Source organism: Somniosus microcephalus, chromosome 6 (assembly GCF_052327205.1).
Source record: "Somniosus microcephalus isolate GS21.2 chromosome 6, FLI_Smic_1.0, whole genome shotgun sequence".
In the NCBI taxonomy this organism is placed as follows: domain Eukaryota; kingdom Metazoa; phylum Chordata; class Chondrichthyes; order Squaliformes; family Somniosidae; genus Somniosus; species Somniosus microcephalus.
The window spans coordinates 206,172,549-206,198,158 of record NC_140992.1 but is presented as its reverse complement, the minus strand read 5'-3'; the positions used below and the strand labels follow the sequence as shown (position 1 = coordinate 206,198,158).

General features: G+C 44.9%; 1 protein-coding gene across 2 annotated transcripts in view; it reads left to right on the top strand.

Annotated features, from left to right (window-relative positions):
• The window catches only part of LOC147116397 (tubulin polymerization-promoting protein family member 3-like), a 42,474-nt gene extending 18,363 nt beyond the window's left edge, over nt 1-24,111 (top strand). For both annotated transcript variants that reach the window (XM_085991283.1, XM_085991284.1), the window contains 3 exons: nt 9,324-9,531; nt 15,246-15,399; nt 21,447-24,111. In XM_085991283.1, the coding sequence (XP_085847409.1) occupies nt 9,324-9,531; nt 15,246-15,399; nt 21,447-21,638 (554 nt within the window). In that variant the 3' untranslated portion in view covers nt 21,639-24,111. The remainder of the gene's footprint in view (nt 1-9,323; nt 9,532-15,245; nt 15,400-21,446) is intronic.
• The last annotated feature ends 1,499 nt before the right edge of the window (nt 24,112-25,610 follow it).

Sequence of the window (25,610 nt, the reverse complement as noted above, 5' to 3'; positions counted from 1 at the left end):
GACATGCAGACTCGATAGCCATACCGGAGAGCAGTACTTTGCTGTAGAGTACACCAGGGCGAGTGCTGCCATACAGAGGGTTTGAGCGTCTGCTCCCCATGTGGATCCGGCAAGTTTCTGGATCAGATTGACCCTACTCTTTAGTTTCTTCCCAAGGTTCTGGAGATATGACAGGGTGCGATCAAGCATGACTCCTAAATAGGAGGGTTTTTTGGCATGGTTTACCTCTGCACCGCAAAAGGAGACTTTCAAAGCTTACTTTGCTTGATGAGTGTTGAGGTGTAATGTCGAAGTGACGGCCTTTTGCAGGTTTGGCCGAAGTCGCCATCGGCAGAGATAGACCTCCATCCTCTGTAAATCGCTGGTCAGGATCTCCTCTGTGATGGACAGATTCATGTTTTGCATGGCCAAGGCAATGTCATCAACGCATACGAACTTGCAGGACTCTGTTTCGGGCAAAGTTACTGGTGTAAACGTTGAATAATGTGGGTGCCAGACAGAACCCTGAGGGAGTCCGTTGTTCAATGTCCTATATCTGCTCTTCTGGGTGCCAGAGTACACACGAATTATTCAAAACAAAGTGGAGAAAACCCGAAAGCACATTACTAGCAGCAAGAACTAGAACTAGACTTAGAACCAGGATAAAATTCTAACTTTTTCACATTTCCCCAGTAGATCAGTGGAAAGAGCGAGATGTAGATGAGTATTGTTGAAGGAAATGTCACACATAGAGCTGCATTATCATTTGCACAGACTTTTGGTTTAGAGAAGAAAAAATTGACTACGGACCTTAAACTGGCAGCAAGGACAGTGAGGGCTGTAATGGCCAAAATGACAGCACAGTGATCTTGCCTGGCAAAACACTTTATAGTTCTTATATCGAATAAAGGACACCAGGCATGTTGAAAATGAATGAAGTGTATGAATCAATGGAAAAGTAGGATATTATTTGCTATATTTGATAACTTTCTTAAATGTGCAATATTGAGTATTTTATCAATGTTGAAACTGGTTTGATAGTTAATGTTCCTATTGTAAAATAGATGAATCTGGTGTTTCAATATTCTTTCCTAACACTGTAAACTCTATTGTGGTACAGATTCCCTCCTGGAGACGGTTCAGGTTAGAAAAGGGCAAAGGGAGTGGAACTTTAAGAAACTTACCCTTTATAAGGGCAGATGTTGGTAACGGTCAGGGCATGGTTGATGCCACATGAGGTGCACACAAAAGGAGTACTTGTTTGTACTTGGTGAGCTCCAACACCAGCAAACAAATGGCATGTAGAAGGACCAAATAGCTTGGAGGCCAAATACAGATAAAACTGTAGCGGCCTCTAATGTTACTGACATCATAGTCCTTTAACTACAGCTATATGTTTTTTTTAACGGACATGCTAATGCTAAATGTGCACCAGCTGCTGGACTGAAGTCATCCACCAATGTAGATACAGACTTGAGTGAGTTCCCTCTAGTGAAGGTAAATGAGCTTGCAGGATTAGTGAGATAAGCAGTTTCTGATTAAAAGTGACAAAGCTCAGAAAATTGGCCATGGTTGAGAGGGTATATCAAGGTTGTAGAATATGTAATATATATAGGGGTACTAAATAAATATTTTAAGAACATGAGAAAAATAAGAAATATTATTCGGCCCATCAAAGCTTCTCCCTCGAGTCCATTAACTTCTCATCATGGAATCCAATTGTATTTTGAACAACCTCAGTGTTCTTACCTCTACTACCCTGTTTAACAGATTATTCCAAATATTTTTCACCGGAATAATCTGCCAGGCAGGATAATAGAGATAAGAATTTTGGCATTGATCAAAATATAGTTGAGCTTCACTGCCGGTGATCCCTACTGGTGATCTCTTGGTCTGAGCTTCACTGCCGGTGATCCCTACTGGTGATCTCTTGGTCTGAGCTTCACTGCCGGTGATCACTACTGGTGATCTCTTGGTCTGAGCTTCACTGCCGGTGATCACTACTGGTGATCTCTTGGCCTGAGCTTCACTGCCGGTGATCACTACTGGTGATCTCTTGGCCTGAGCTTCACTGCCGGTGATCACTACTGGTGATCTCTTGGTCTGAGCTTCACTGCCAGTGATCCCCTGGTCTGAGCTTCACTGCCGGTGATCACTGCTCTGCTGGGCTGAGCTTCGCTGCCGGTGATCACTGCCTTGCTGATCTCCTGATCTGAGTTTCACTGCCGGTGATCACTGATCTCCTGATCTGAGTTTCACTGCCGGTGATTGCTGATCTGAGCTTCACTGCCGGTGATCATTGCCTTGCTGATCTCCTGATCTGAGTTTCACTACCGGTGATCACTGCCCTGCTGATCTGAGCTTCACTGCCGGTGATCATTGCCTTGCTGATCTCCTGATCTGAGCTTCACTGCCGGTGATCACTGCCCTGCTGATCTCCTGATCTGAGCTTCTCTCTTCCACTGGGTCCTTGGTTGGACTCTGCTTTTGTTTTCTTGGTCACTCTGCTTCTCTGCTGATGATCTGGATCAGACTCCACTTCACTCTTTCCCTGGATCAATCTTAGCTCCTTCATTGGTGCCCTAGATCAAATTCCATTGGCTCCTGCTCCATAAACAATTACTCTGACAGCATCTGGTTCAAACCCTACTCCTTTTCTGGCTCCTGAACTGAACTCTGCACCACTTCTGGCTCCTAGACTGGTCTTTAACCACCCTGAACCAAACAGCTCCAAAGCTGCCTGGAGACATCTCCCTCAGTACAAGCCCTCACATATTGGACTGGCTATATAAACAGAAAATGCTGGAAATACTCAGCAGGTCAGGCAGCATCTGTGGAGAGAGAGAAACAGAGTTAACGTTTCAGGTCCATAACCTTTTGTTAGAACTGGAAAATGTTACAGATGTCCCAGGTTTTAAGCAAGTACAGAAGCAGGGAAAGGGGAGGAAGAACAAAAGGGATGGTCTGTGATAGGGTGGAAGGCAGGAGAGATTAAATGACAAAGGGATGATGGTGCAAGGCAAAAGGGGTGGTAATGGGACAAGTATAGAAACAAAAGGTGGGACTTGAGCTCTAAATGGCAACAGTAAAACCTGTTACATCTGTGGACGGTGGGAAAGGAGAAGGTGAAAAAGCAGGTGTTGCATCTCCTGCGCTTGCATGGGTAGGGGAGAGGGTGTTGGGTGTGATGGAAGAGTGGACCATGGTGTCACAGAGGGAACGGTCCCTTCGGAATGCTGAAAGAAGATGGGAGTGGAAGATGTGTTTAGTGGTGGCATCGCGCTGGAGGTGGCAGAAATGGCGGAGGTATATCCATTGACTGTGGAAGCTGCTAGGGTGGAAGGTGAGGAGGGAGGGGAAGGGGTGAGGGCAGAAGTGCGGGAAATGAGACTGATGTGGTCAAAGGCCCTGTCAACCACGGTGGAGGAGAATCCTCAGGAGGTGGTCACACCTATGAAGTTAATTAATTCAGATGTAGCCCATGGTCAGGGACAGGACGGTGTGACTACGAATGAGGCAGGTACGGGGATCCAGGAGGTAGAGCTGGAGGAGCCGCAGCCCTTGCTCTTGTCCAACAGGTTCAAGGTTCTTACTCCCTGTGGGGACAGGAGCAGGGACTGCAGGGAGGATGAGCAACCTGGCCACAGCACCGTGGAACAGGGGGCCATTCAAGAGGGGGGAGTAAATAGAAATGTTGTAGTGGTAGAGGATAGTATTATTAGGGGGATAGATAGCGTTCTCTGCAGCCGAGAGCGAGAGTCCCGAAGGCTCTGTTGCCTACCCGGTGCCAGGGTTAAGGACATCTCCTCTGGGCTGGAAAGAAACTTGCAGTGGGAGGGGGTGGATCCAGTTGTCGTGGTCCATGTTGGTACAAACGACGTAGATAGGACTAGGAAGCCAGTTCTGTTAAAGGAGTATGAGCAGCTAGGGGTCAAATTAAAAAACAGAACCTCAAAGGTAATAATCTCTTACCTGAGCCACGAGCGAATTTGGCTAGGACAAATAAAATTAGAGAGTTAAATGCGTGGCTCAAAGACTGGTGTGGGAGAAATGGGTTTTGCTTCCTGGGACACTGGCACCAGTACTGGGGCAGGAGGGAGCTGTTCCGTTGGGACAGGGTTCACTTGGCCAGTGCTGGGACTAGAGTCCTGGCGGACCATATAACTAGGGCTGTAGAGAGGGCTTTAAACTAACTAGTGGGGGGGAGGTTCCTAGAGAGCAAATAATAAAAATGACAACAGAGAAGGTCATAGACTTAGGTAGCAGTGGGGAAATTAAAAACCAGAGCATGTCAGGAAGGGGCAGAAGGTATGGAGTAAAATGTAAAGTAATAAAAAGGGCAAAAGCAGGAACTAAGTGTCACAAAACATATTTGAAAGTTCTCTATCTGAATGCACGTAGCATTCGTAACAAAATAGATGAGTTAATGGCACAAATAACTACATATGGGTATGATCTTGTGGCCATTACAGAAACATGGCTGCAGGGTGACAATGCCTGAGAATTAAACATACCAGGTTATTTAACGATCAGGAAGGACAGGCAGGAAGGAAGGGGAGGTGGGGTGGCTATGTTAATAAAGGAAGGAATCACTGTAATACAGAGAAATGATATTGGGTCAAAAGATCAGGATAATTAAACAGTTTGGGTGGAGGTAAGGAATAATAAGGGGAAAAAAACACTAGTGGGTGTAGTCTATAGGCCTCCGAACAGTTGCAACTCTGTTGGACGGAGTATCAATCAGGAAATAGTTGAGGCTTGTAATAAGGGAACATCTATAATTATGGGGGATTTTAACTATCATATTAATTGGACAAATCAAATTGGGCAGGGCTGCCTTGAGGATGAGTTCATTGAGTGTATTAGGGATGGGTTTCTTGAGCAGTATGTAACTGAACCAACCAGGGGGCAAGCAACCTTAGATCTGGTCCTGTGTAACGAGACAGGATTAATTAAAAATGTCCTAGTAAAGGATCCCCTTGGAATGAGTGACCATAACATGGTTGAATTCCATATTCAAGTAGAGGGTGAGAAGGTTGGATCTCAAACAAGCGTGCTAAGCTTGAATAAAGGAGACTATGAAGGTATGAGAGCGGAATTGAGTAGAGCGGATTGGGAAAATAGATTAAAAGGTAAGACGATACATGATCAGTGGTGTACATTTAAGGAGTTATTTTACAACTTCCAAAAAATATATATTCCACTGAGAAGAAAAGGGTGTAAAAGAAAAGACAGCCATCCGTGGCTAAGTAAAGAAATTAAGGATAGTATTCGACTAAAAACAAGGGCATATAAGGTAGCCAAATCTAGTGGGAGGATAGAGGATTGGGAAAACTTTAAAAGACAGCAAAAAATAACAAAAAGATTGATTAAGAAAGGGAAGATAGATTATGAAAGTAAATTAGCAAAAAATATAAAAACAGATAGTAAGAGTTTTTATAGTTGTATAAAAAGAAAAAGGGTGGCTAAAGTAAATGTTGGTCCCTTAGAGGATGGGACCAGGAAATTAATGGTGGGAAATATGGAGATGGCAAAAACACTGAATGAATATTTTGTATCAGTCTTTACAGTAGAGGACACTAAGAATATCCCAACACTGGACAGACAGGGGGCTATGGGGGGGGAGGAGCTAAACACGATCAAAATCACTAAGGAAGTGGTACTCGGTAAAATAATGGGACTCAAAGCGGATAAATCACCTGGACCTCATGGCTTACATCCTAGGGTCTTGAGGGAAGTGGCGGTAGGGATTGTGGATGCATTAGTAATAATTTTCCAAAATTCCCTGGATTCAGCAAAGGTCCCGGCAGACTGGAAAACTGCTAATGTAACACCCTTATTTAAAAAGGGCAGTAGACAGAAGACTGGAAACTATAGACCGGTTAGCCTAACATCTGTGGTAGGTAAAATTTTGGAGTCCATTATTAAGGAGACAGTAACAGGACATTTGGATAATCATAATTTAATAGGACAAAGTCAGCATGGTTTTATGAAGGGGAAGTCATGTTTGACAAATTTGCTGGAGTTCTTTGAGGAAGTAACATATAGGGTGGATAAAGGAGAACCAGTGGACGTAGTGTATTTAGACTTCCAAAAGGCATTTGACAAGGTGCCACACAAAAGATTATTGCTTAAGATAAAAAAGGGGACATAGACAGGCTAAGTAAGTGGGCAGAGATTTGGCAGATGGAATACAATACTGGAAAGTGTGAGGTTATGCACTTTGGCAGGAAAAATCGTAGAGCAAGTTATTATCTTAATGGCAAGAAACTGGAAAGTACTGAAGTACAAAGGGATCTGGGGGTCCTGGTGCACGAAACTCAAAAGGTTAGTATGCAGGTGCAGCAAGTGATTAAGAAGGCCAATGGAATGTTGGCTTTCATAGCTAGGGGGATAGAATATAAAAATAGGGAGGTATTGCTTCAGTTGTACAAGGTATTGGTGAGACCGCACCTGGAATACTGCGTACAGTTTTGGTGTCCATACTTAAGAAAAGACATACTTGCTCTCGAGTCAGTACAAAGAAGGTTCACTCGGTTAATCCCGGGGATGAGGGGATGGACATATGAGGAGAGGTTGAGTAGATTGGGACTCTACCCATTGGAGTTCAGAAGAATGAGAGGCGATCTTATTGAAACATATAAGATTGTGAAGGGGTTGGATCGGGTGGATGCGGGGAGGATGTTCCCGATGATGGGTGAAACTAGAACTAGGGGGCATAGTCTTAGAATAAGGGGCTGCTCTTTCAAAACTGAGATGAGGAGGAACTACTTCACTCAGAGGGTGGTAGGTCCATGGAATATGCTGCCCCAAAAAGCTGTAGAAGCTACATCATTACATAAATTTAAAACAGAAATAGACAGTTTCCTAGAAGTAAAGGGAATTAAGGGTTACGGGGAGCGGGCAGGAATTTGGACATGAGTCTAGATTCGGATCGGTCATGGCCCTGTGGGTAGCGGAGCGGGCCCAGGGGCCGTGTAGCCTGAACCTGCTGCTATTTCATGTGTCTAATTCTGTTAGATTCAGGAGATGGTTCTGTGATAGTAGATTGGCGGTTAGGATCAGATCAGCCATGATCTTATTGAATGGTGGAGCAGGCTCGAGGGGCCGAATGGCCTACTCCTGCTCCTATTTCTTATGTTCTTATGTTCTTATATCGGAAGCACTGGTGTGGAAGGTGGCATTGTCAGAACAGATGAGATGGAGAAATTGGGAGAATGGAATAGGGACCTTGCAGGAAGCGGGAGGAAGTGTAATCAAATTAGCTGTTGGGAGTCAGTGGGCTTATCGTAGACATTGGTTGACAGCCTATCCCCAGAAATGGAAACACAGAAGACGAGGAAGGGAAGAGTCAGAGATGGACCATGTGAAGGCGAGGGAGGGGTGGAAATTTGAAGCAAAATTTATTTCTTCAGCCCTACCCTAGCTCTCTGTCAATAGTTCCTACTCTCACTTTTTCTTTTTGGCAATTTCTAAGCCCTGTTTCACTTTCTCTTCATCTTCATCTCATCTAGCCATGCTCTCTTTCAACTCCCACTTCTCCAGTACCATACCTCTCTTGATCCTTTCCCACACTCTACATTATCCCTCAGCTTACCTTGTCTCCTACTCCTATCAGAAGTTCCAATCCCTCTAGAATGAGTCCGTTGCCCTTGGTGTCCTCCACCTTGCCCATTATGGCACCTGTTACTGGCTTTCCCAGGGCAGTAAACCCAAATGTAGCACCCGCCACTCCCAGTCAACATTTTGCTTAGCTGGCTCCTCGGGGATACTCTTATCCATGTTTTTGCCACTTCTAGACTTTATTTCTTCAATGAATTCCTGCCCCTCATTCTCCACTCTCCATAAATATCAACTTGTCCAAATCTCAGCTGCACATATCCTGTCCTGCACTAAGTCTACCTCATCATGTTCTCAATACATTTGAATTTGAAATCCCCATACTTGTATTCCTATACCCATTTCTGCATTCTTTGGTCTTGCAAATCTGGCCTTTTCTGCACCCTTCCTCCCTTCACCCCACTATTTGATGGCAGAGCCTCCAGCTGCCTCAGCTCTACCGTCTGAAATTCCCTCCATAGACCCCTTCACCCTTCACTAATCCACCGCTCAGTTCACCTTTTTAAAAAAAAAAAAAAATACATTTTGACTAAGCTTTTGATCACTTCTCTTAATTCCCCCAATATGACTCGGCATCCATTCCTTTATTCTTCTTATCTGTTTTACTTATTTATTTAAATGTGTAATTTAACCCCAGCCCTCGCCAATGTTTTCGGATCATTTCTACGTTAAAAGTTCTATAGAAATGCAAGTTGTTGAAACCCTTTCCATCTTTTCCAGATATTCTCTGTAGTCAATGTCATAGCATTTGATGTTGAGATTTTACAAATGATTTTGGCATGCTCTACCCCTGTATCGTCACATCCCCTAGGTGTGAAACCTAATATGGTAGCATACCATTTAAAAAATTCTTTCACCAGTGGATCTTAAAGCTATTACTTTGCTAATGGCTGGGTGGATGTGCAAAGCCATGATCAGTATGTTCCTACTCGTTTAATTGCCATTAGCACATTGAAAAATGATATAGTATTTACTGAACAAATCAAATGTCAGAAAGCGCAAATTGTTTGAATGCTGCCATTTTAATTTTTAAAAAGAAGAGATCTGCTAAAATGTCCTCTATCCAGTAAGAATTGATCTTAAGAGACTGTGGTTGAATTAACAGTTACTTTATAGACAACTTAATTTTGTAAATGGCTGCCTTAAACAGTGTTGTACTATCTGAGCCCATTGGAATGACGGAATGAATTGAACTGATGCAGTCCTGTTGGGAATTTCCAGTTTGTGATTGATGCATTCTTCACCAACAGTTGAGTGGCACCATTAGATCTGTTGAATATTGTTCATTAGGAGTGACAATCGCTCATTCTGCTGTGTCACTTTTAAAACAAATATAACTATATTGGAGGAAGATTTCCTCTGCATATTTTGTTGAATGAAACCAGCAGCCCATTGATAAAGGATGCATTTGCAATTTAGTTAGATATAGTTCAGAGAAAATCTCACCCCATATCTTTAAATGGGATTCCTTCTGCATCATTTTGTTTGATCAAAGATGTCAATCCTCATATTTTCCAAATACTGACAGCTCGGCTGATTATACAAATAGTTGCAGAGCAAACTCACACAAATAAGTTGTTAACATTCTGGGAGCATCTTGAATAAACCTAAAACTAGATTTGTACTGGAAAAGAGGGGAATTATTATTTTTAAATCTTAGTGGGTACCAATCCCAGAATACTTTCCAGTGGGCTATCTTTTTATTTATTTTTTCAATTATTCAGTTATAATCTGGAAGATGGCAGAAGGAGGCTCAGTTAACATGGAAACACTACACGAGTCATTTAAAAAGTTTGCAGCATATGGAGACACCAAAGCATCTGGCAACGAAATGACTGGGAAAAACTGGGCCAAGCTGTGCAAAGACTGTAAAATCATTGATGGCAAAGCAGTCACTTCAACTGATGTGGACATTGTCTTTTCAAAAGTGAAGTAGGTACCAGATAATTTTTCAACATAGAAATATTGCACATCCTGTTTTGAATAATTTGGCTTCAAGGTTCAGAAAATAAAGATATATTTTATGACTGGCATAGCTGAAATTTTGATGGAGTATGGGTAGTACAAAACACTCTCCTTTTGAATTTGAAACCTCTACTTTTATTTAGTTCAAACAGATGGAATGAAGGTTCATTGGTCACTCTGTCATGTCTCGCTTCAGCTTTTAAGAGTCTAAGGCCTAGAAATTCAGTTGGCTGCGCCAGCCGTTAGCGCCTTAGGAGGAGCAGATCTCGAGCGCTAGGCGCTTAGCGCCTGGGCGCAGTGCGATCTGCGCCTCGCCCCAACTTCAGTAGACATTTAGCGCCGGTGCAAAGTCTTTGCGCGCGCTCATCTGCGCGCGCAGATCATGACGTCATTTCGTCGTGCAACGCCCTTTGTGCGCCCGGAACCGGAACTTCACTCGCGCCGCCCCATTGTGCGCCGGGCGGCCCTAACGACTGTTGAGTGGAACGGTACACAGCCGAGGCGGGCCGCGGGGAACGCAAATTAAAGGGCACTTACCCTGCACTATAAAGGGCAGCCATTTTGCAGCATTCACTCTTGTGCAACGGATTTTTGGAGAGAGACCAAGGAAGAGAGCTTACTGCTTTGGCCCAACACTAGGACAGGTATTTTTGGCTTCAGGCCAGAGCTTTGCAATTATCTTTGCCTTCATTGAGATCTCAGTGTTTGCCAGCATATTATGGGGGCTGCATTGGGTGCCAACGCTGAGTTTCAGCCTTATGTCGGAAGGGCTTACAGACGCCGTGAGAGAGTGGCAGCCCTGGCTAGACGCAGAGGGGGCAACAGGCGTCGCCAAGTGAGGCCTTACCCACCCAGGGTATACCGCCAGCAGTTCTCCTATCTCAACATGTCTGCCGCGCAGTGTGTTAGGAGGCTGCGATTCAGAAGGGAGGTGGTTGCAGACATCTGCCAGCTGCTTCACAGAGATCTGCGTCCACAGCTGATGCGCAGGACATCTCTGTCAGTGGCAGTGAAGGTGACGGTGGCTCTCAACTTCTATGCCACCGGCTTCTTCCAATCCGCTGCTGGGGACATTGCTAACATCTCCCAGTTCGCCGTGCATTGCTGCATCCGCCAGGTGACCAATGCCCTTTTCAGAAGGAGACGTCAATTCATCTCCTTCCCCATGACCCTGGACAAGCAGCAGCAGCGTGCAGTGGGATTTGCAAGAATAGCGGGCTTCCCCATGGTGCAGGGCGCCATTGACTGCACGCATGTGGCTTTGCGGGCACCTCTGGAGCATGCCGAGGATTACTGCAACCGGAAGGGCTACCATTCCCTCAACGTACAGCTGGTGTGTGACCACAGGCAGCGCATCCTAGCTGTCAATGCCCGCTTTCCAGGCAGCAGCCACGATGCCTTTATCCTGCGACAGACAACTGTGGCTGACATGTTCCAGGCACAGCCTCACCCAAGAGGATGGCTTATCGGGGACAAAGGCTATCCTTTGTGTACCTGGCTCATGACCCCGCTCCGCGCGCCCACGACCCCTGCTGAAGAGGCATACAACGAGAGCCATCAAGCAACCAGGAACTTCATCGAACAAACAATCGGCGTCCTGAAGCAACGGTTCCGCTGTCTGGATCGCTCCAGGGGAGCCCTCCTATTCGCAGGAGCGAGTCTCCCAATTCGTCGTCGTTTGCTGCATGCTGCACAACCTGGCTATCCGCAGGACTCGGGCACTGCCACCTCACGTTGGACCACCACCTCATGAGGAGAAGCAGGAGGAGGAGGAGGAGGAGTACCAGCCCAGGAGGGAGGCAGAAGGTCCAAGGGCCGCCCGTCGGCGGCTTATTGAACGTCACTTCTAGGCCCCCTGTCAGGGAATGGCTTGTGCCAATGAAAGAACATGATTGCAGCCGCTCCGCAAGCCCTCAGCCGGTTAAGGCAACAAACACTTCAAAGATCAAACATGGACAACGTGAATAAATAAAATGGTTTATTGTACAAACTCAGGGCCCTTCCCACATGAAAACCAAAAACACACGAAACCCCCAAAAAACACAAACACACACACACACACACACACACACACACACACACACACACACACATGACCCACTCCCACAACCTGGGGAGGATTAACAAAAGATGTAAACAAAAATGGCCTTCATCCTCGGCCTTCACAAAACACCCATTCCAAAAAACAAAACATTTGGACACACCCTCTACTTTGTGGCCCGCGAGGGCGATGCCTTCTGCAAACTTTGGCGGCCCCTGCACGCCCTGCTGCTCCTCCTCAAAGTGAGGCCAGTGGCTGCTGCAAGGCTGGGGGAAGGCTCCTGAGGGGCACATGTCGTGACGGCAGATGCCCTTGGGGGTCGGCCTAGACGAGGTCTGGCCGTCGAGGGGCCGGCTGGTGAATGCTGCAGCTGTGGCTGGGCAGCATCAGTCGCTGCAGCAGCTCGTGGCAGCTCCACTGGGGGAGTGGCAGTGGCGGCTGGAGGAATGGGGGCAAGCTGGCGGATGGCAGGCGCTCGCTGGTCACCTGAGACACTGGCACTCGCCCGGGCCAGCACTGCAGCATGCGCAGCAATCTGCCGAGGGACAGACCGCTGTGCTGCTGCAGCGCGCCGGGTGCCCTGGCGATGCCTGGCTGACACAGCGAGTGTGGCAGCAGTGAGTGCCCGTGTTGCCCTGTTCTGTGACCGCATCAGAGCAGCCAGTGACTGGACGGCACCACTGATCACCTGGTCAGTCGCTGCCTGAGCTGCCCCGAATTCCGCCAAACTGGTGGCCTGTGAGGCCCCGAATTCGGTCACACTCTGAGACAGGGACTCGATGGCCTCAGGCATCCGTGCCACTACCCCCATGAGCTCCGTGTGCCGGCGCTCCGAGTCCGCGGACATGTCCTCGAGGCGGCGCATCTCCTTGGCGTTGACCGTCTCCGGACTGGAGGCCGGACTCTCCCTCTGGGGAGAAGGCCGCCGAGCTGGCCGACCCTTCCTGCGTTGCTGGACGCCGCTGGGCCCAGCAATTGGACTCCCCTCCGACCCTTCCCCCCTCTGGGGAGAAGGCCGCTGAGCTTCCACCCCCCTCCCGCGTTTCTGCAGGCCGCTGGTCCCAGGAGCTACACTCCCCTCCGACACCTCCCCCACGCTCCCCTCCAGGGAAGACGTCTCCCCTACATTGGCATGGCTTGCCGCGGCTGAGGGTTCCCCTGATGGGCCGCCTTCATTTTGCTCCTCCTCCTCCTCCTCTTCTGAGGGGCTGTCACTGGCAACTTCAGGGACCTCCTCCTCACCATCTGAAAGCAGGAAGGCACAAGAGTAGCTTTAGAGTGAGGCGAGGGCGTCAGCGAGGGATGCATGAGTGGTGGCATTCAGCGCATTGGTCGGACAGTGGCAAAGGATGTAGATCTGATGCGCAAGTGGGACGAGAGAGGTCCAAAAGGTGATGTCCTTACCATTGGTGCCCAGAACAGGGTCGGCATCTCCAGATGCAACGGGGCCAATCACCCGGGCACCCATGATGCGCTCCACGCGCTGTTGCAGTTCGGTGAGCGGCTGGATCTGGGGTCCGCCTCCCCCGGTCTCAGCCCGGCTCCTCTTATTATTGGCCAGCTTGGCCTGCAAGAGAAAGGACGGCCTCTAAGTACAGTGTGTAGCCCTGATCTTGTGTGCACTGCCTCCCATGGTGGAATAGCCTGGCCAGTGTGTAGCCCTGATCTTGTGTGCACTGCCTCCCATGGTGGAATAGCCTGGCCAGTGTGTAGCCCTGATCTTGTGTGCACTGCCTCCCATGGTGGAATAGCCTGGCCAGTGTGTAGCCCTGATCTTGTGTGCACTGCCTCCCATGGTCGAATAGCCTGGCCAGTGTGTTAAGTGCACAATGTGCAATTGATGTTCATGACTGTCCCATAGCTGCTGCATGAGGGCTGGCCATTAGGGCTTTCAGGTCCCTTTGCCCATAATGTGAGGTGCACATGCAAGGATGAGGAGGACACTGGAAAGGGTACTCACCCTGACAATCCTGGCGAGGTCATTTAGCTTTTTGCGGCATTGTACAGCGCTCCTGGGGACCTCACTGTTGGATGTCACCCTGGTGGCGACATGCCTCCAGGCTTTCCGGTAGACGCGGGCCGCTGGCTTCTTCCCATTGTCTGGAATCAAAATATGGCGTCTCTTCTCCACAGCGCCAACCAGCACCCTCAGATCATGCTCTGAGAAGCGCTGCGCTCGTTCACGGGCCTTCTCCATCCTTTCAGGCGCTATTTGGGTCCAGCAGCAGTGTTCAGGCCTAGCTGGAGGGCTGCAGTGTCCAGGGTGTGGCAGCAGACCAACTCGACCCTTCCCCCTTAAGAGCTGGCCGGCGCCAGGGTGTCTGCTGTCAATCAAGAAATGGCCGCACCTGCGCTGCGCCCGGCCTCGGCGGTATCGCTCAGCACCTCCGGCTTAGCGCCTAAAGAGAGCCGTGCATCGCCAGTTTTAGCGCTCGAGCAAACTCTTAGGGCGAAGCTAATGAATATTGGCGAAGTGGCCTCGAATTTGCGCCGGGCGCAAACTTTAGCGGCCGCCCGACTTTACCGCCCCAAAAGTGGCTATAATGAATTTCTAGGCCTAAGTAAATTAGTGTGGGAAATCTCAATCCAACATTCAATGATCACGAGTCCACCCCAAAAAAACTGTTCAACAACTACAGGGCTATCTCACTCACATCGTGTACCAATGAGTGCTATACAGGCTTAGCAAGAAATCCAAGTGTCGTCTTATCCAATCTGCATTTGATCAAAAGGCACTTAATGCTGACAATGAATGCAGTCAGGTGAAATACAGTTTACCCGATCACTACCTGATGAAGGATCTGACTATTAATCTATCTTCCCCTTTGAGGTGATAACTGATCTGCTGTGCATTTTCATCACTTGCTATTTTTTGTTCAGATGCCAAGAATGTGCAGTTTTTCTTTCTATCTCCAAATTGACTGATAAACTATCCTTATTTAATCTGTAATCTCAGGTTAACATCAAAGTAAATCCAATTTCCTCTTACAAAGAGCGCTACAATAACCCATATGTATAGTAGCTCATTAAGGTCGTTGGTGTTATTTTGAAGCTGCCTCTCTTAAATCCACCATAAGCTCAAGTCAGGTGAATTTCCCGGCCAGACAGCTAGGGAGAATGCCACATGGAAATGAGGCCTTATGTGATTAGGGAGGAGCAATTACCACTGTCATCTCATTCTGCTCGAATATTACTTCCTCATGAAGTAAACAATGGCTGAAAATGCAAGTCGAATAAATGGATCTAGAGAGTTCCGAGGCACCAGTCTTTTGCCAAACAAATTTAGGAATTGATTGATGTAAGATTTAAATTACGATCCTTTTAGACTTTATGTATACGATTTTCAGTGTTGATTTGTTCTAAATTTGCGATACCGTGGTAAGTGTCTTAAGTGAAGAACATTTATTATGCTGAAAAGAAATGTTAAATTCTTAATTAGTCAGGTTTGTTGCAAATCTAAGAAATTGTAGATTAGAAAGCTAAACACAGCCGAATTCTTTACATTTTACTCCTGGTGTAATTCTGCAATAATTTAAACATGAAATAATTGCGGTTTGTAACTCTCAATGGAATAGCTTCAGAATTTCCATTGCCAATCTTTTAATCAGAAATGAAGCATTTTAATTACATTTGTACACAGAGCCAAGACAGCTCGAATAATCACATTTGAAGAGTTTAAAAATGCTTTGACAGAGCTTGCTCCAAAAAGATTCAAAGGCAGAAGTAAGGAGGAAGCAATTGAGGCAGCCTACAAGCTGATTGCAGGAAAAGATCCAGCAAATGTTGGCGTAACGGTGAGTGAACCTGCACAAATACTCTGGCGAGGAAACGAACATCGCAGGTCATGATTGGACAGCTTTCATACACCACATGATCGCCAGAGACAGGGCAGTGTTGGTGAGGGCTGGGGATGTACCAACATGCTAAAATAATAGGATAGGAAAAGACCAGCTGGTCCATCAAACCTGCCCCGCACAGTCATGATGCCTTATGCATCATGATTCCCGACACCGCCCACCCACTAGTAGTCATGTTATCTCCTGGCAGGGGCAAAAAGAACAGATTTTTAAAAAAACACAGCCAATTTATTAAGAAAAAATCTGGAAATTCCTCTCCGACCCATGAGGTGATCAAAACAAGTTATTTTCTGCACCGTGATTTCTGCCCCAGCCAGGAACTAGTCCAGCTCTCTTTTGAAGGTATGCAGTGAATCCACACTCACTGGATGAGCCCGCAACGTATTCCATAAGTCTACTATCCTCTGGGAAAAGAAGAACCTACCGACATATAATCTTGTTCTATCTTTGCCCTGCCACTCAACTAACCGGAAGATTTGTATTTGCTCCATCATATGCAAACTATCAGATAAAATAACTTCTGGTGTTGATACCCACCAAAATCACTATTAGTAATGCTGCACTGGGTGGAGCATAGCACAGAAAATCACACACTCCTTCACCCTACCCTTGTTAGTGTATCTCTAAAGGAGTTCTATATTTTATATTGCCATTTCTGGAGGTAGATTTGCTAGTACTATCAAAACATACAAAATAAAGAATAGAACTTCCTAATGTTTAAAACAAAAAGTCACTGGAATCCTCAAACTTTATAGGATTCCTGTCTCGTCAAAACCAGGAGTATCTTAATTAGAGGAGATAGCAGCCCAAATCTTGCTTAGAAAAATAATGGCGAGTTCACGACTTTTTAAATTAAATTTTTTTTTTCTTCTTACTTTTCCTTCCTGTCCCTTTTTTTCTCTCTCTCTCTCTCAAGCCAATCTTTCTTTCCCTCTCTTTATTTCTCTTTCTATACCTGATTTGACATTGAATTCACCCACTCTAATTCTTCTCCTTGTTTCTTTCTCAATCTTTAAATCTCATTGGTTTAGGAGATACGCTGTTTGTCCCGTCGTTTACCAAGGTCCCAGATATTCTGTTGCACTCGCCGTGCTGTTATCTGTTTGCATTTCCAGCAACTTGCAGGGCAAAAATTTTTCAAGCTGAAGAGTGCAGGAAAAAGTCGCTTGCCGCAAGATTTGGGCCATCATCTTAAAGGAAGAAAGATTATTTCTTGTAGTAGCAGAGCTGCACTCTGGGAACCGCACCGGCCCTGCTTGAATATTCACTTCAAAATGATTTAATACAAAGTCCAGATACATTTTTTTTTAAAAGCTACTGGCCCTGAATTTCCAATCGGAGGCTTCCTGCGGGCAGATGCCTCCGATCGGAAAAAAATCTACTCACTTAGCAGCTGGTTCCGTAGATACCGAGCCTTCAATCCTGGGCCTCTCCTGTTCGAAATGCGCAGAGGCCTACGTATCCCAGGGGCGCATGCGGTTCACAAGCGCCCCGGGATCACGTGGGCCAGGCGAACCAATGGAAGAAGGGAATCCCCTTTCATACTTTTGATACGCACAGAACTGTCAAAAGTATGAATGGGGATGACTGCAAAAATGCACCAACACACTGAAATAAAGAAAGAAAAACCATTACATATATAAAATTAATTAAAATGCCATTTCATTAAATATTTTAAACAAAAATTTAATTTTTTGAAAAATAAATTTAAATGTCTTGAAGGGGCTAAAAATAACCTTACCTTATGGCGCAGGTTTTTTAATGTTTAAATCATTGAAAAAAAATTATTTTTGTGTTATTTTAAGCTCTTATGCTGGTAAAAGCAGGCCTTACGCCTGCTTTTACCAGACGTAAGAATTCTATGGCCTTTCAGCGGGCAAATAGCGCAACTCTCCACCCGCAGAGGCCCTTCTCCCGGGCAGGCGGATGATCTGTCAAGAGAATTCTTGACAGATCGCAAGTGCAGAGTTTCAGCGCATGCGCGTGGCATGCCTGAAACCCGCACTTGCATGGCTCCTACGGGCCGTGCGCACCTTGTACGCACCCGTAGGGGTCGCAAAATACCTCCATTAATGTACTTTGCTTCTATGTCAGTTTATCCTAATTAACTTGTGTTTTTTTAATTCAATGTTCCTGGTATAAAATGAAAAAATCAGAATGAGAGACACTCTCTTACAAATAATGTTGATGCTGAATGGATGGAGAGATTAAACCTTACAGGATGCTGACCTCTGTCACCTATTCACAAAGGACAATGGTCACCACATAGCAAGGGGCATTCAACCTCTAGTAAAATTGACCTATTCTGCAGATGGTGCTAGGGAACTCCTATTATATTGCATGGTATTTTTGGAGTTAGATTTCAATCTTTTTCTCTTTATGCTGTCCTGGTGGAGGCTGACCATATGTCACAGAACATTAACACTAGGCAGTTACCATATTAGACCTGAAACCCGCTTTATGTCAAAAAAAAATAGTTTCTGTGTTCCATTCAGTGAATTTCACTTAATTTTTATTGATCATCTGGTTGGCATTGTTCATTAATACATCACAATCATTAATATTCCCCTAAAACAGCGTATTCATTTGAGACCTACACAATTATTGAAATCTTACATAACTAACTTGCAGCTCTGTATGTGAGTTAATAACTCAATTTGTGTTTCTAATCCTTCCCTCTATTTGCAAATCAGATAGTCTTTCTAGGATTAGGCTTTAGTCATGGAGTCATAACAGCACAGAAGGAGGCCATTCGGCCCATTGAGTCTGCGCCAGCTCTCTGCAGAGCAATCCAGTCAGTCCCATTCCCCCGCTCTATCCCCATAGCCCTGCAAGTTTATTTCCCTCAAATGCCTATCCAGTCTCCCCTTGAAATCATTGATCGTCTCTACTTCCACTACCCTCGTCGGCAGCGAGTTCCAGGTCATTACCACTCGCTGTGTAAAAAGTTTTTCCCACATCCCCCCCTGTATTTCTTGCCCAAAACCTTAAATCTGTGCCCCTAGTCCTTGTACCATTAACTAGTGGGAACATCCTTTCCCCATCTAGCCTATCCAAACCTGTCATAATCTTGTACACCTCTATCAAATCATCCCTCAACCTCCTTTGCTCTAATGAAAACAAATGCAGCGTCTCCAACCTGTCCTTGTAGCTAAGATCCCCCATCCCCGGAACCATTCTGGTAAATCTCCTCTGCACCCTCTCAAGTGCCTTCACATCCTTCCTAAAGTGTGGTGACCAGAACTGGACGCAATACTCCAGTTATGACCTAACCAGCGCTTTATAAAGGTTCAGCATAACTTCTCTACTTTTGTACTCAATATCTCTATTTATGAAGTCCAAGATCCCATATGCTTTGTTAACCACACTCTCAATATGTCCCGCCATCTTCAGGGACCTATGCACATTAACTCCCAGGTCCCTTTGTCCCTGAACACTCTTTAAAACTGTGTCATTAAGTGTATATTGCCTCTCCCTGTTCCTTCTGCCAAAATGCGTCACCTCACACTTCTCCATATTAAATTCCATCTGCCACTTGCCTGCCAATTCTGTTAGCCTTTCTATGCCCTGTTGCAGTCGATTGGCATTATCCTCACTGTTTGCCATCCCCCCAAGTTTGGTGTCATTGGCAAATTTAGAAATTCTACTCTGTATTCCAATATGCAGGTCATTTATATATATCAAAAAAAGCAGTGGCTCCAGTACTGACCCTTGGGAAACACCACTGTCTACCATCCTCCAGTCTGGAAAAACAGCCATTTACCACAACTCGCTGTTTTCTGTCCTTAAGCCAATTCCTTATCCAAGCTGCCACTGACCCACCTATTCCATGAGCCTCAATTTTGCTAACCAGCCTTCTATGTGGTACTTTGTCAAGCACCTTCCTAAAATCCATGTAGACAACATCCATTGCATTCCCTTCATCAATCCTCCCTGTTACTTCAGAAATTTTTTTAATTAGATTAGTCAAACACAATCTGCCTTTTACAAATCTGTGTTGGCTTTCCTTAACTAGCTTAAACCTCTCCAAGTGCCCATTAATGTTTTCCTTGATTATTGTTTCTAAAACTTTACCCACCACTGATGTTAAACTGACCGACCTGTAGCTACTAGGATTGTCCTTGCACCCTTTCTTGAACAATGGTGTCACATTTGCCACTTTCCAACCTCAGGCACCTCCCCCGTATCTAGGGAAGATTGGAAAATTATGGCAAGCCCTTCCGCTATCTCCTCCCCTAATTCCCTTAGCAACCTGGGATGCAAGTCATCTGGACCAGGCGACTTATCCACTCTAAGCATACCCAACCTTTCTAGTACATCCTGTCTATCAATTTTCACCCTTTCCATGGCCTTCGTAGCGAGAGGATTCGAGTACAGGAACAAGGATGTCTTGCTGCAGTTGTACAGGGCATTGGTGAGACCACACCTTGAGTATTGTGTGCAGTTTTGGTCGCCTTATCTGAGGAAGGATGTTCTTGCCATGGAGGGAGTGCAGCAAAGATTCACCAGACTGATACCTGGGATGGCAGGAATGACGTATGAGGAGAGATTGGGTCGATTGGGCTTATACTTGCTGGAGTTTAGAAGAATGAGAGGGGATCTCATTGAAACTTATAAAATTCTAACGGGACTAGACAGACTAGATGCAGGAAGGATGTTCCCGATGGCGGGGGAGTCCAGAACCAGGGGTCACAGTCTAAGGATAAGGGGTAAGCCATTTAGGACAGAGATGAGGAGGAATTTCTTCACCCAGAGAGTGGTGAACCTGTGGAATTCTCTACCACAGAAGGCAGTTGATGCCAATTAATTAAATATATTCAAGAAGGAGTTAGATATATTTCTTAAGGCTAAAGGGATATGGGGAGAAGGCAGGGACAGGGTACTGAGTTTGGATGATCAGCCATGATCTCATTGAATGGCGGAGTAGGCTCGAGGGGCCGAATGGCCTACTCCTGCTCCTATCTTCTATGTTTCTACCTTTTCCACTTCTACCGATATTTTGTCAGCATCCACCTTCTTAGTAAACACCGATACAAAATATTCATTGAGTATTCTAGACTTGCCCTGCGCCTCTAAGCATAATGCACCTTCTTTGTTCCTAATAGGCCCCACCCCGCCTCTTACTACCCGCTTACTGTTTATATGCCGGTAGAAGATATTTGGGTTCCCTTTTATGTTCACCGCCATTCCACTCTCATAGTCTCTCTTTGCCAATCTTATTTTCATCTTCATTTCCCCTCTCAACTTATTGTATTTGGTCTGGTTCTCCCTTGAAGAATTCACCTGGCGTTCATCATAAAAGGCATTAACACGCAAGTGTTTTCACCATTATTTTCCATGACCACATTTTAGCATGGAAGAAAAGCTCAGAGGGTAGTTAAAGCAAGAGAAACATCTGTTATCGCTTTCTACTGTTTCTTTGCAACTAGCAAAAACTAGCATACAGAGGAACATAAGGCCCTATGTGATGGTGTGTATGTTTAAATGATAGGCGACTTTGAACTGCAGAGTGTATATGTGGGTGACATATAATTTTTTTGGATTCATTAAAAAGCGATGATTTCTGTTCATTACGATTCATGAAAATATCAGGGAAATGCACCGCATCTAGTGTATGTAACAGTACTTGGTTAATAGGGATGTATAACTTGTTAAAACAACACTGGGTAGTTATCTAATTAATACTGTAACTCTGTAGCCATGACGTTCATTGTCTATCCTGTTTCTCCATACGAATCATCACCAGCAGTTTCAGCGGGGTTGTGTATCCTACTGTTGACTCTTCTGGAATAATATACATATATATTGTATTTGGTACTTGAATGGGGCGTCTGTAGGTGTCACTTGGTTCAACTCAGTGGCAAGAGCACAAATCTGGAGTCTAGACTTATAATCAGAAATAGCCACATGGATCAAATGCCCCTCTCTGTCTTAATTTTGTTCTTTTTCTAGATTCTTGTACTGAAACATTATTTTCTTTCTAGAAAGTAACGAAGGCTGCTGCTGTTGACAGACTAACGGACACATCTAAGTATACAGGCTCCCATAAAGAACGCTTTGATCAAGGTGGCAAAGGCAAAGGGAAGACTGGTCGAGAAGATATGATAGAAAATACAGGCTATGTGGGAGCTTACAAAGGAGTTGGGACCTACAATGAAAAAGCAAAAGAGAAATAATGTCACAAAGTGCTTTCTGGGGTGGTTGTTTGGTTGTTTTATCCTACTGAAAGCATATTAAAATGAATTAACTCATCCTTTTTAACAACCTGAAGTTTTAAATTAGGAATAATTACTTTAACATAAAAAAAGTATATTTTTCTGTCTGAACACTTAGAGCATTCATGCCAAATCTTTCTCTCTTTTTTGTGTAGATGTTAACCCAGTTAAAATAAACAGGTTAAAAGTAAGCACACGGAGGGATTTAGTACAAGCAACCATATAGAAATGAAGAAAATAAGCCACAAAAGTATTAATTACACAATATGTAAGTCAGTGATAATAAAATACATCGATACTGGAAGTGACATTTCATACCATCTACTTTGTATGAAAAGAATATATTTCCAGTTTTGAACATAACTTTTACAAAACAGTTGCTTTAACATTATCCTCAGACTGCAGAGATTTTCCCTTAATTAACCTACATGAGAAGAAAAAGATCATAGGATAAAAGTTCCGATGCAAACCCCTCTTGACATGCCAGGAGCGCACATCCCAAAATTGCTCATTCCCATCCTGTGATCTTACAACCATTAGCTTTAATGGGCTGAAAATTACAGGCTGGGCATGCACAATTTTTGCAGTATGCATTCCCTGTGCATGTCAGGGGTATGTGTTAGCATTATTACCAGAGTTTGGGGTATTGTGCAACATTCGGTAATGGCAATGATGTAATCAAATTGATAAACACGTCCTGCACCACAATTCATTTTTATCGCCGAGTGAATGAAAAGTAGGCTTAAAATTTGAAAATCAATTTGCAGAGTTCCTGCTGAAGCACCTGTTGTGTTTTGCTGCATCTCAACCTTTCCCCACCGTCCAATACAACAATGTTCGGGGGCAGTTTTGGTGCAGGTTGTTCCAGGAAATGAGTATCCTTCAAAAAGTCCCTTAATACATCAGTACCATTCGGCCCATCCAATCCATGTTGGCATTTACCCTCCACGGGAGCAAATAGTTCTAATTTACCCACCCTATACCTACATCCATTCAACTCATTTTCCTTCAGGTTAAAAATAAATAATGGAACAAAATTGGGTGACAAAACAGAGACTATAGTGTAAATTTTATGAGCCTCCACCCCCCAGTGTGGTGAATAACCACCGGAAAACACCAAGGGGGAGAAATTAGGTAACTTTTGCGGGAGCGCAAAAGTATTGCCGGGCGCCACCCAATCCTAACGGACGCGAACTTCTGGTTTAGCGCTCCAGGAGGGAAGTGGAGTGCTAAATCAAGCGCTACCACTTCCCTTGGAGCGTTAAACCAGGCAAGAGGGGCGGAAGCGGCAGAGCGCTGCACAATGTTCAGTGCAACGCTGCCGGGATCAGAGGCTCATTCCCTCCCTTAAAGGGAAGGGCCATTGCTGCAGGCTCTGCAAGAAAATGAATCCCCTGATCGCCGACGGCACCTCCAATCGGCGCCAATCAGCCCCAAGCACTCTAACAGAGTGCAGGGCTGATCAATCACGGCACCTGAAAAATAGAAAAAAATGCACAGAGGCTTGATGAACCATTTTTCGCCTACCTCACCGGCAATCCTTTTAACTACCGCTCCCCATGCAGCCATCCACGGTGACAACGCCTCCTGCAGCTGCCGGTGTTGACGTCCAGCAATGCTGCAGGGGGCAGAAGCCAATTTCACATCCGGGGCGGTAACGAGGCGCTGCGCACCGGATGATGTCACAATCTCGGGCGCAGGAGATCCTGGCGTTAGGGTTTACCACCGCCGCCAACCTGCAGGGGAAGTTCGCAGGCGTTGGTACTCTTGCCGCGCCCAGTCGCAAAGCCGGTAGTGCCCCGTTATCGCCCCCCCACCCCCCCCTGGAGACACTAACGTAGGCGCAAACCCGGGGAATTTCTAGCCCAATGAGCGGAAGCTCACAGAATGTGTCTTAATATATCAAACTTCATGGGCCACCGTAACCTAACATCAACCAGCTAGTAATATTACTTGTGAACTAATGAGGTATGCTAATTGTAACTAGGTTTGCTATTTTGAAAATTATCAGAGCTGTTTAAGTCTTTTCAGATTATGATTAGAGAGTACAGTAAGACCAATAGTACTGTCAATTAATAGTTTGTACAAACATTTCCCACATTCTTAACGAAATCCTTTAACTTGGGAAATATACTGCTTTGTTGGACTTCCCAAATGCTTTGTGTACTGAGTGTATACTACAAAGTATATATACTATTCCATCACCCAACATGTACACAAATGAGCTAAAATGGCATGCAGATTATTGAACATAATAGCTGTGTATGTAACATGCTTCATCCATAATGTTTAGAGTAAAAGTAAAGATATTAAAGTACCCAAATATTAACATGGTGCTATTTACCAATAATTCAAGTTTCTACCTATATATTATTCTGTTTTTAACTATCTGTATCAATAACCATTACTGACAATAAATTATTTTGTTACTGAATGACTGGTGACTTGACACTCTCTCAATTAGAGAAAAGGGTCTAACACAGGAGTACTATTGGGGTGCGTTTACACTATGGTGAAATTTTCCACCACAAACATCACTGCCGACATCTTGCACACAGCAGGTGGCTTGTGGGGAAATCGTGGTAGGGCACCTGTGATTTTATGATAAAAGGCAGCAGCTATGGAACTCAGCCTGGGAAAAGTTAACCCGACAACTTTAGTATCAGTGCGAAGGAAAATCTGCTTCATCCTTGGAATGTTCTTCAAAGTTAAAATAAACTTAAAATATTACTGATCAGTAACAAAGTATTATATTTTCTGACTTCAACTGAGTATCTGTGGCATTTGTGAAGCTCCCAAAGGAAATGAAAGTTTACAGCCAGGGCATGACTCTGGCAAGCAATAAGTTGTCAGTCTGTGTGTGTATCTCCATGGAAACCACAGATCCATACAAACAATCAAACAGCTGTTTTTAATAAAACCGAGCCTACATACAAGTATGGTTTCAAAGTAAAAATTGTTTGCAGACAGACTGTTGCTGTGCCTTGATACACAATGGTAAAGGTCAGCATTCAGTTAACTAACTTCAAGTTCCCAAGACCATACAATCATGCTCGACAAGTGAATGTTTTAACTTTCAAACGGTATCTAATTTAAGGATGCATCTGTTCAATAAATAGGCCGAGCAATGCCAGTTCTCATTCAAAATTTGCAAATCGGCTCATGAAACCATGGAAATGTACAATTTTTGAACATGCAATTTTGTTGGTGGGAACACAAAGCAGCCAATTGTTATGCAACTAATAATCCTTTAACAGTTCTTGAGCATTTGATAACTGCTTGACTGGTCTGCAAGTCATTAAGTTTGTTAATCCAGCTGTGGATTGCACAATATTTCTGCTAAATGGCTAAGTGGAAATTGAAAAATCATGAGGTACCACATGAATTATACATGAGCATATTCACTGCTGACACTGTGTAAATGGAGAATATAATGTTCAACAATCAGTTTTGATTTTAGAACAGAGAACTTGTTGGCTTCCAGTTCAGCGATGACTGACAATACAAGGGAGCTGGCCAAGTCTGATAGTGCCCATCTCGTTGCCAGGCTCTGACCATTTGTGGTTAATGTCCTGGGAATTCTTTATTGCACCAAGCTGGAGAGAGGGTTGACAAATCCAGCAGCTCCTTCAGGTGTGCACATGCCTCCTACCTGATCGATAATGTTGGTATAATTATAGGTGCTTGTTTACCCCATCTGGCCTCTTCCCAAGATGTCCAAAGGACAGATTAGACTAGGTAGGGTGGAAGGTTTCAGCCTCCATACTCTGTTCATGGGTTCTGCAGTGAGGCTGTATTCTGTTAGAAACTAGGGGTGCCTAAAAATGTACATAGCCCAAGCAGCTGCAAATTGCTATGTATTTTTGAAAGGAAAAAAAGTATAAAGCAACAGCTATTGAACACTGAAAGCAACGCAAAACCATAATTCATGGG